The 10,400-nt window shown below is 40.6% G+C and overlaps 1 protein-coding gene and 1 long non-coding RNA gene across 3 annotated transcripts in view; one reads left to right on the top strand and one right to left on the bottom strand.

Annotated features, from left to right (window-relative positions):
- The window catches only part of LOC148214591 (uncharacterized), a 90,532-nt gene extending 86,700 nt beyond the window's left edge, over window positions 1–3,832 (bottom strand). Inside the window, exon 1 of the long non-coding RNA XR_015797865.1 lies at window positions 3,512–3,832. This is a non-coding gene — a long non-coding RNA (uncharacterized LOC148214591). The remainder of the gene's footprint in view (window positions 1–3,511) is intronic.
- A 146-nt stretch (window positions 3,833–3,978) lies between these two features.
- Window positions 3,979–7,911, top strand: CYCS (cytochrome c, somatic). 2 transcript variants are annotated; one of them, XM_007420820.4, is made up of 3 exons: window positions 3,979–4,128; window positions 5,735–5,911; window positions 7,496–7,911. In XM_007420820.4, exons 2-3 carry the CDS (start codon window positions 5,743–5,745, stop codon window positions 7,642–7,644), a joined length of 318 nt encoding a protein of 105 aa, XP_007420882.1. In that variant the 5' UTR covers window positions 3,979–4,128; window positions 5,735–5,742; the 3' UTR covers window positions 7,645–7,911. The 2 variants fall into 2 exon arrangements, with proteins under 2 accessions (XP_007420882.1, XP_088006821.1); XM_088150695.1 differs by lacking the exon at window positions 3,979–4,128 and adding an exon at window positions 4,785–4,924.
- Window positions 7,912–10,400: the final 2,489 nt, after the last annotated feature.

The following is a 10,400-nucleotide window of genomic DNA, read 5'->3' as shown; positions in this document are numbered from 1 at the left end:
GTATAGTTCTGGTGCCCATGTGAAATGAACCCTCCCCCCACCCTGATCACATGACACGTTAGGCAAGGCTTGCAGTTGTATTTTAACCTGTCCCTGCCCTAGAGGCATTGTCACCAGGAATCAAACTTAATTTGATGCGGAAGCACCATATCCATGGACAGGAAATTGTTGGTTCAAAGCAACTAAAGCTGCTTCAGAGTGAGAAATATATCACTCTGTGTTCCCTCTTTGGAGAGGAATGTTTGATAGCTCTGCCTTATACCTTCTGTATTTGGTTATATCAGTTTGCTGGTATGGTTAGCATAAAGGAGCCTAAGTACAGAATTGACAGCACTCCGGCATTAGAAGTTTTGAAAACTGGCAACTGCCCGCCTCATGCTAGGAAAGCCCCAGAACAAATCCTCTGGGCTTGTTCACAAGCTGCTAATGGGATACGTGTTTAGAACTTGACTGCATCTGACAAACCTCATATGTGCAGAGTCTCCCTCATGTGTTGAAATATGGAAGCCCCACTGTATACTATCTAAATAGCTTATAGCTGTGTTGTCCAAACTTGGCCACTTTAAGATGAGTGGACTTCAACTCCCAGAATTCCCCAGCCAGCCATGCTGGCTGGGGAATTCTAGGAGTTGAAGTCCACTCATCTTAAAGTGGCCAAGTTTGGACAACACTGGCTTATAGGCATTGGATTGGAGAACCTGTTTTTTTCAGATGAAATCTAAAATAGGTACATCCTTTTACTTCCACCACAGCTTGTGGGTAGTCTACAAGTCATCTCTCCTCTCCCTTCCCCATTTATCAGAAAGCATTTCTATCCACAATGTATTGTGATGTGGATATTTGTGGTTCTCTTTCCTGATGAGATAGATCAGAATAGGTAACCTGATGCCCTCCGTGCATTTTGAACAATAACATCATTAATCCTGAGTACTGATCACCCTGGTTGGGCATGGAAGAAGTGCCATCTAAAACTCTAGGAAGCACCAAGCTGCATACTTCTCATGTAGACCACCATCTAGATGAAAATAAATTTGCTAGTGGTATGGAAATGAATGAGCCTGTATACTTACAAGCTGCCTCGAAGGGAAAAATTCCTTTAGGCTGTAAGCTGGAATTGCAAAGATTGTGAAATAGTGTAATTGACACACACTAGAATTGAAACCTGCCAAGTAGCACAGAGATCAAGTGCCTTTCAGAGTTTCATATCAGGGTGGATCCAAATGCCTACTTTTTCTTGTTCAGGCATGGAAGGTTTCCAGAAATAATTGCACAGCACAAGGATTGTTTTATGGTCAGGATAAAATATATTGAATGCAATGCATTTTAGCAGTTGATTTTTAATCTGAACTTTCATGACTCCGATGCTACAATATTCTTCTACTTGAGGTTTCACTTGAGCTTAAAAAACACTAATTTTTAATCTTTATTTTAGTAATTTACAAAAATCTTTAGCAACACAGTCCTCTATATATATATACTAGGAAGTGAATCTCACCCACTGGGTTCACACTACATAATAAATTCTAAACCTGAGTTAAGAAAACACAATTCCTGTGTATATATACCATGCTGTGTCCATACAAATAAAGCATAATGAGATGACCTCACAAGGCAATGGGTGGGTTCCTATAACTCACTGAATCATAAACCCATTTTCCCATGGAAATGTATTCATAATTACTGCCCCTATCTTTACTACTTGCACTAAGATGTCAAAGAAATTAATTTTATATACACTTATCCAAGAGAATGACGTTGAATTCACAAGGCAGTTTATCACAGAATATGAATGCTCTTTCTAATAAGGATCTTACAAATATCCATTTAACAAGGAGACAAAATGGCAGGAAATAGAAACAGTGTCAGAGTTAAAAGAGTTGAGAGCGAGTGTGGTGTAGTGATTAAGTTGTTGAATTTGGAGCTGGGAGACCCAAGTTCTACTCTGTCCTCAACTATGGATGCTGGGTGACTTTGGGCCAGTTACTCTCTCTCAGTCCAACCTACCTCACAGGTGGTTGTTGTGGGGAAAACAGGAGGCAGGAGTATTAGGTGTTTGCTGCCTTGAATTATATATTTTTAAAAATGGGATAAATAAGAAGAAAGAGGAAGCACTATGTCTGCTGCACTGAGCTTCCCTACAAGAGGAGGATATAACTATAATAAACAGAAACGAAGATGCATTGATTTCAATTAATATGTTCAAATAAAGGCTGTTCCACATGTCCACCAATGGCAACTGGATGAGGCCTCATTAACCATTCTTTACAGCCTTCATCTCATCCCTTCCCAAACATCCTGAGGCTATCTAGTTTTGTAATTATCTGATCCAATGGAAAAGTGAAATTTTCCAACTTCTCCCAACAAGCCTTGCTATATTTTATTTATATTTATTTTTCACATTTCTATCTTGCCACAATCAAAAGAGTCTGGGCCGCTATGCACCTACTCCTCACTTAACAACTGTAATTGGGACCAGGAATTTCTGTCACAAAGTGACATGGTTGTAAAGTTAGCAATGGAAATTCCAGAACTTCCGGTAGTCATCATTAAGCAAATCACTGAGAGTCACGTGGTCACCATTTGCAACCTCCTGCTGGCTTCCGCATTGACTTTGTTTGTAGAAAGCCAACAAAGAAGGTCACAAATGACAATCATGTGTCTGCAGGATGCTGTGATGTCATAATTGCAAGCCAGGCACCATGCACCCAGATTGCAATTATGTGACCATAGGGACGCTGTGACCACTCATTCAGGAGCACTGTTAGTTTGAATGGTTGCTAAACAAGTGGTTGTAAAGCAAGGACCACTCATATGCACAATTTGTCGTGTTTCAGCAGTAACTGTGGTGGCAACTGAGAAGGGGCTAGGATTTGTCCACTCCTATTGGCCGCTGCAGATGTGCCCTGTCCCTTCAAGTTATTGCAAACTTCCCCCATGGCCATTTTGACTTCGGCAGCAGGGTGATCTCTGGGGGATGAATGTGGGTTCCCAGATCTAACAGGAGAGACAAAAGATCTCGAGTCAAGCTCAACTTTTGGAGACTCCCAGTACATAACCTGGGGTGGGGAGGGAATACTTCAAGAGTGGGGATGGCTAGCTCCGTAGAGGCCTGCTGTCTTCAGCCCCAGATTCTTCATCTTGTTGGATTCTCCTTTTCCTTTTTTTAGTAATGTTTTTTAAAATTTTGATGTTTTATGTATTTATGGTTTTAATGTTTTGTATGAGTCACCCAGAGTCCCCCACTGGGGGGAGATGGGCAGGGGAGAAATTTAATAAATAAATAAATAAACAAACCACATCCATGCAGTTTTCTTGGCAACATGTTCATCATTGCTTTCTACCAGGATGTTTTTCTGACTTCCCACTTTACTTTGTAGCCCTCGTGGTCTCCCACCCAAATATTAGCAAGTTTAACCTTGCTTAGCTTTTTGAAGTTAGCCAAGGTTTTCTAAGGGGTGCCACCAATTTGGACAGGATCAAAAAACACGATCTACAATCCGTTGCTACAAACCTGATGTAGGTTTATCCTTCCAGTAAACCGAACTTAATAATTTATTCTGAATATGCAAGTTAACAGAAGCAGTCCCATCTCAGCAGTTTCGTAATTGCATAATTATCCGCTTCCCCCCTCTGCACCATTGGCCTCTTCGCTGCCAAAGGAACAGCAAGTTCCGCGCCTTACGGGCGGAATCCCTGTTTACGTCACTTTCTGCCGGCAGCGGAGCTCACTCACATGACCCTTCGAAAAAAAAATCGTGAAAAGCACAGCCCGCTTCTGGCAGTCTTGACCTTGTTACAACGGCCCCAGCACGCATGCGTAGCCTCCTACGTTCCTTCCTGCGTCCTTCCCAGTTGCGCAAAACCAGACCGGCTTATCAGACATCCCTCCAAACTCAATCTACTTTGCTAGATGATGATAGGCACCAAGACTACCCAATAGTCTTGCTTCTATCTAGCGTCTGATTGGCCGATGGAGAGTACACGGGCAAGGAGTTTGGCTGTAGAAGCACCGGTTACAAAGTCTTGCGTACGGGATGCCCTTGGGTAGAGACGCTGCGGCTTAAGGAAGGAAGAGCGGCGTGAGCGTGGCACAGCGGCCTTCTTGCACGTAGTCCTCGACCTGGCCTGGTAATAAAGAGAACCTTCCCCCTGCTAAGACTGCACGCGTGAGCGGAGCCTCCCGAATCTCGGAAAAGAGGCTTGGTGGGAAAAGCCGGAGCCGGCTCTGAGCGGGATGCGAGATGCGGATTGGCGGACCGGGGAACGAGGGCTCGCGAGGGTCAGACCAGCAGGCTCGCGGGCGACGCCTGCGCAGAGCCGCAAGGAGAAACCGTTCGCGGCTCTCACGTGGCTGTGGAATGAACGACCCTGGATTGTCGCTGCGTCGGTTGGACGGGAGGAACTGCCCTCCTCCCTGATCTGTCACTCCGTGGACGTGTTGGACTACAATTCCCATCACCCGGCCTGAGATAATGGGATTTGTGGTGCAACACGTCTGGAGGGTGACCGATTGGGGGGGAGGGAGGGGGCTGGGTCCACCTCAAGCGCCCTCCTCTGCCGTGACTGCTGAGGAACCAGGCCTTGCTTCCGGCAGAGGCGAAGCAGAAGCTCCCACGTTGCTTGTTGCGGCGTCCGACCTTATATGGGACGAAGAAGGGATATCAGGGCGGAGGCCCAATGTGGCTTTAACTCAGATAAAAATTTAAAAAGAGCGCCCTTTAACGAGTGTCCCCAATGGGTGAACTTCGTTCCAGCGAGGCCAGTGGGAAGGAGTCTTCCACTGAAGAGGAAGCGTCTCCGCTGCCCTTTAACCACCGCCCCGTATTTGGGACTTGGCTGAAGGACGGAGGAAGCTCCTCTTGGGGTCCTTCGGTTTGAAGCTAGATTACCTGGAAATAACATCCATTCATAACGAAGGGACGGAGTAAGCAGGTTTAACCTACGCTGCTGCCTATTAGTAGACGTAATGGTTTCTGTGCCTATTAGAGGTCATAGTCAGGGTCATTGAATAATTTATTGAAAAGGCATCAAGATTTCTGGCAGATGGTCCTATGTAAAGTCCTGATTGTGATGTCAAATGAGTTAATGTGCTTAATTCTAGTTATTTGCAGTGATCAGCCTTAATATTTTCCATAATGATGTATGCACTGATATTTTTGGCACACTTCCTGCATGATATCCTAGGTGCATGCATTTACATGGAAATAATTTTCAGTAGAAGTGTGTATTAGTGCATCATAAAATTTTTATATATGCATAATTTCAGCATTAGAGTTGTTGATCATCTATTTAAATTATATTCTTTTGTGATGACAGTATGCTGCTGGATTATCATCTCATCCAAGGGCTGTAAAAAAAAGGGGGGTCTAGGACCAGGCCTCAAATGCGAATTGACCCTGACCCTAATAATTCACTGTATAGTGAATTCTTTGATTGTAACTTCATTTAGTTTGAGGACAGATGCTTACCAGATGTAGTTGGCAACATGAAGTATGAGATTCTTCCCCTTTTAATAAATTTATTGTATTAAAGCATGTCATCCATCAGGAAAGTATAAGTTTTGGCAATTAGCTTCTAGTTTTAGCATTTGTACACGCAGCATGTGTGTCTGTACATGTTTTTTATGGAAGTGTTTCAGAGTGCCTCCTGTTTTACATTTCTATCCATTTTTGCATACTTTTTTAATGAATCCAGCTGGCTTTGGACTACTTACACCTGTATGTCTTTTCTTCAGCATTTACAATGGGAGACGTTGAGAAGGGCAAGAAGATCTTTACTATGAAATGTGGAACCTGCCACACTGTAGAGGAAGGAGGCAAACACAAGACTGGTCCCAATCTACATGGTCTGTTTGGCCGAAAGACTGGTCAAGCTGTTGGTTTCTCTTACACAGAAGCCAACAAAAACAAAGGTAAAATGGAATTGTTACACTCACCTTGCAATTCAAATGCAACTAAGAAGTTAGTAACAGGAAGGGGAAGGCATGTTATCAGAGGATTATTGTGTGTTTAAAAACATCTATTCAAACAAAATGGATTCTCACTCCAGTGGATCACAGTATTTTAGTATATGTCATATATCACCTTCAGATTGAATATGCTTTTTGGAATGTCATGAATCCTAATTCTGGCCCTTTAGGTGCTCTAACTTCCCATACTTACATAGCCACTGAACAGTCCTCTCTAGAGACAGTTGCATAATCTCATCCTTCTAAATTGCAACTTTGGGCTTCTGTTACTCCATGATGCAGCCCAGATTACTATATTTCCTGACTTTATGCATTGGTATAGGGAGGTAGATGGCAAAAGCCTACTTACTAAGTAAGATACTGCTAGTGCAGGAGCATCTCCCAGTGATGTGTGCAGTTAGTAGGTTTTTAGGCTTTATTAACAGAATTAATTTTTAAATTAACAGAATTTTAATAAATTCCCATTTTAAAGTTTTAGAACCTTTAATTCCACTCAGAATGGTTTGTGATAAAGCACCCTAAATTATCAAAATGTCATAAAACACAAGGAAAACATGCCGCCCAGAGTCACTTGTTTTGTGAGATGGATAACTATATAAATTAGACAAATAAATAAAATAAATAAATAAAAGGTTTAGCAGAGGAATGAAAAAAAGCAAATTCCAACAGGGGTTCTTAAATTTTTAGTTCTTACAGCAATTTGTTGTGTACTGTGGGGCAATTTATTTTTTCTGTGTAGATTTGGCTTGCTTTTGTACAATGTAAATGTACAGTTTCCAGGCATAAGGCTTAGGAACCATCATGTTACATCTGTACTGACAGATGGTTCAGAAAAGTAAATACTACTTCAGGGCTTATGTAGTATGTTTAGGTTTCTTTAGTGTCTTCACTTGAACTACAGTAGCAATATCTGATGATTGGTCTAACATTTTAGCATCCCCTATCAGTCTTCTAAGATGATCCTAAAAAGATTTATGTTCTTAAATCTGTTTCTAACTAGTGCATTTTGCATGGAATTAAATTGATGAGAAAGAGGCAATTCTGTGTTCTTAAATTGGTCTGGTGCTTGGTCCCTCTGCAGCAGATTTTGAGGTCAGATAATTGGGGGTACAGGGCTAACAGCCCACCCAATCATGTGGCAAGGATTGAGCTAGTTTTAGCTTAATATTATATGGATATTTTTGTTCCTTTTTTGTTTTTTTCTTTATTTTAATCATTATTGTGTATAATTTTATTATACCATTCCTGTTTTTTATTAGATTTATATCCCGCCTTTATTCTGTACAACTCAAGGCAACATATGAAATGCTTCCTCCTTCTATTTTTCTCTCAGCAACCCTATGAGGGGGTTGGGCTGAGAGAGTGTGACTGGCCCAACATCACCCAGCCACTTTCCAGGCATAAGGCATTCATGGTCTTCTGATTTTTAGTCCAGCACCTTAACCACTATATCATACTGTTGATTTTACAATGTAAAATATTTTGAATTTAGCTCTACAATGTTGTTGTACTAATGTTCTCTCATAGGTATAACTTGGGGAGAAGATACATTGATGGAGTACCTGGAAAACCCGAAGAAGTATATTCCAGGAACTAAGATGGTCTTTACTGGCCTTAAGAGTAAGAAAGAGAGGACAGACCTAATAGCATACCTTAAGGAAGCCACTTCTAAATAATGGCTGTCTATTGCCTTATTTATTTTGTGAAGCAGAAACATTCTCTGTGATGAGATTAGATCTTAAACTTTCTATTTTTACATGCATTGTATCTAACACTTCAAAAATACTCCTCATCAACCAGAGAACTTTGATCATGGGTGGTTGTCAAAACATATGTACTTGTTCTTGTCATAATTTATAGAATTGTGTAATCAGGCTTGAAGGAATATTGTCAGGATAACTACATTGCTACCTGAATCATGTAATTAAAATCCTATCAATGTCTTTGTTTTGTTTTCCTTTGCTTGTTTTTGATTACTTTTTTATAAATGAGTTTTATTATTTTTGAAGCAAATGAAGGAATCCTTTGCTTTGATCATGCTTTAAACAGATAATTGCCTTGAAGTTGATTGGAGGCATTGGTGCCTCCAAGTTCCAAAAAGCAAAATAAAACTTTCATGTTGCTTCTAAGGTCTTCTCTGGTGGCATGTCCAGTAACTAGAAGAGGTTCTGTGCATGCTACTGGCCATGTCAAGGGCGGGGGGGGACGTGGAGCTCAAAACAACGTTAAGTGGTTCAGAGATGCAAATCAAGTTATTACTGAGTCTCCGGTAACCTCCATGAAACAAAGCACCTCAAGAAGTCAAAGCAGGACTGTTCACAAAACCCCAGCTTATATAGATAAAAGTGAATCTCATCATTTGCAGAAACCAAGAGCATCCACAGAATACCCATATGCCCCTAAGCAGTGGACCATCCAAACTAGCATATACCACTTTTTGCATTTCAGTCATTGTTATGTAAACTTAAACAGAAGTGTATGTTCATGCACAAATACCTTTGATATCACTTCCCACATTTCACCACATATGTCAAACTACCTTGAAGTCCAGTTTTTCTACAGGAATCTTAAAAAACAGTGGTAGCTTGCTTTTTAGGCAGTCAGGCAATGGCATGATGAATGGGAAAGATAGAATAGTCTTCTTTTTTTCTTTTGTCTTGCTGGCCAGAACATTATCATCTTCATGCTGCGTATATGTGTGCTTTGAATGTATGGGGCCTTAGAGCTTGTGCATCTCACTTGACCTAGCTAGGTCAGGAATTAAGGCCCTGCTGTCCACATGTGAAGGTAGGTGGACTATGTCAGTGGGATTGAGAGAGTGTAGGGAGCCATGAATGGGATGATGAATAAATCCCCCTGTGATTCCCATGTGCAAGAACTAGATAATCCCATTTGGAGTTTTCTGGTGGGAGTTATTCGCTTGTTACTCAGGCAAAAGGGACAGCCAACGTGAACTACATGGACTTGCATCCAGTGTGAATGCTCACTGGTGGCTCAGGGACTGAGGGACAATCAGATGAGCCAAGTGGGTCTCATTCAGGATACACCTTGTGACTCATCTGAAGATCATTTCCTCCAGTCTTTATTTATTTATAATTACAAAAACGGGGGGGAACCACATTAAAAGTGCTTTAACAAAAAGTGAAATACAACAAAGAGGAAAAAAGTTATTAACAATTACAATTCTATATATGCTTATCTAATGCAAATATTATTCAAGTACATATATATATTTCTAATAGATTTATATGACTATTTTTTAAATCTATATTTTATATAAATGAGGTCCATATTTCATTATATTTGTCATATATAAAGTCTACATCTATAGGCAATCCACTCATACGTGGCAAGTGCAATCTGTTGTTCAATCCACTTAGTGAATGGGGCCGTACATTAATCTTTCCAATGCTGCAATATCAGTCTTGGCCATAGTAAGGGCATAGAGAATCCATTTACATTGTCCCGATGTCAAATTCCATGAACTAGGGTATATAGTTCAAAAGAATATTATCGTCTGAAAATTTTAGCTTTTGTCACATAATCATACTTATACAGTCCACTATTTTCTCCCAAAATCTAGTATGTATAGGACATTGTAAAAACAAATGCTTTAAAGAGGCATTGTTTTTACTACATCTCAACAAAATGCTGTTTTTGACAATCCTTTTCTATGCACCATAGTGGAGTTCAATAAATTCTAAATATTGTTTTTCATTGTATAAGTCATAGTTTAAGATCTCTTGCTATAGAAGTTAAGACGCTCTCCCATTGTCTAGGTAATATAGAAACCTCTAATTCTTTATTCCACTCATCCCTTAACATCTGCATATCAAATTGATTTATTGATAACAAATATCTATACAAACTAATAGGTTTTTTAGTTTTAAAGGATTTAACAAGTTCTAATATCTCAGGTGTCTCAGAAGCTGAAAATGCTACTGGTCCAAATAATGTTAACAAATGTAACTGTAAATATTGCCATTGGGTTACATCTGGTTGGTGATATTTATCTCTTAATACAGAGTATGTTAAAAATTCATCATCTATCAGTTGGTCCAAAGTCACTATCCCCGCTTCCATTCAATTTTTCCATATCACCATCTTCTTCCCAATTTTTAAAGTTGGGTTTCCCCATAAAGTCGAGTATCCCTTGGTCCAGTCAATGTAATTCAGATGATTTGGTGTCTTTACTCTCACCATTGGATGGACATTGCCAGGCTACTACCAGAAGTCTGGAAAGTGAGGTAAGAGATTCCCTCATTCCTCTTTCAGTGGCAGGTCAGGGAAGTTTGGCAATGTAAGGTTCATCTTCAAGGCTGGTGGCTCCACCAAATCATCCAGGTGTGAATGATGTAGTACCACATCACCTATCCTGGGACAAGTAGGTTGGTCAGCATGAGATGTTGCCAGGCAACTACAGCTTAGTCTT

The sequence above is a fragment of the Python bivittatus genome, unplaced genomic scaffold (assembly GCF_059951505.1).
Source record: "Python bivittatus isolate LINGU-HERP-01145 unplaced genomic scaffold, Pbiv_v1 ctg000610_np1212, whole genome shotgun sequence".
Lineage (NCBI taxonomy): Eukaryota > Metazoa > Chordata > Lepidosauria > Squamata > Pythonidae > Python > Python bivittatus.
Note: the sequence above shows the minus strand (reverse complement) of the source record. Positions and strands in the feature narration are given on the sequence as shown.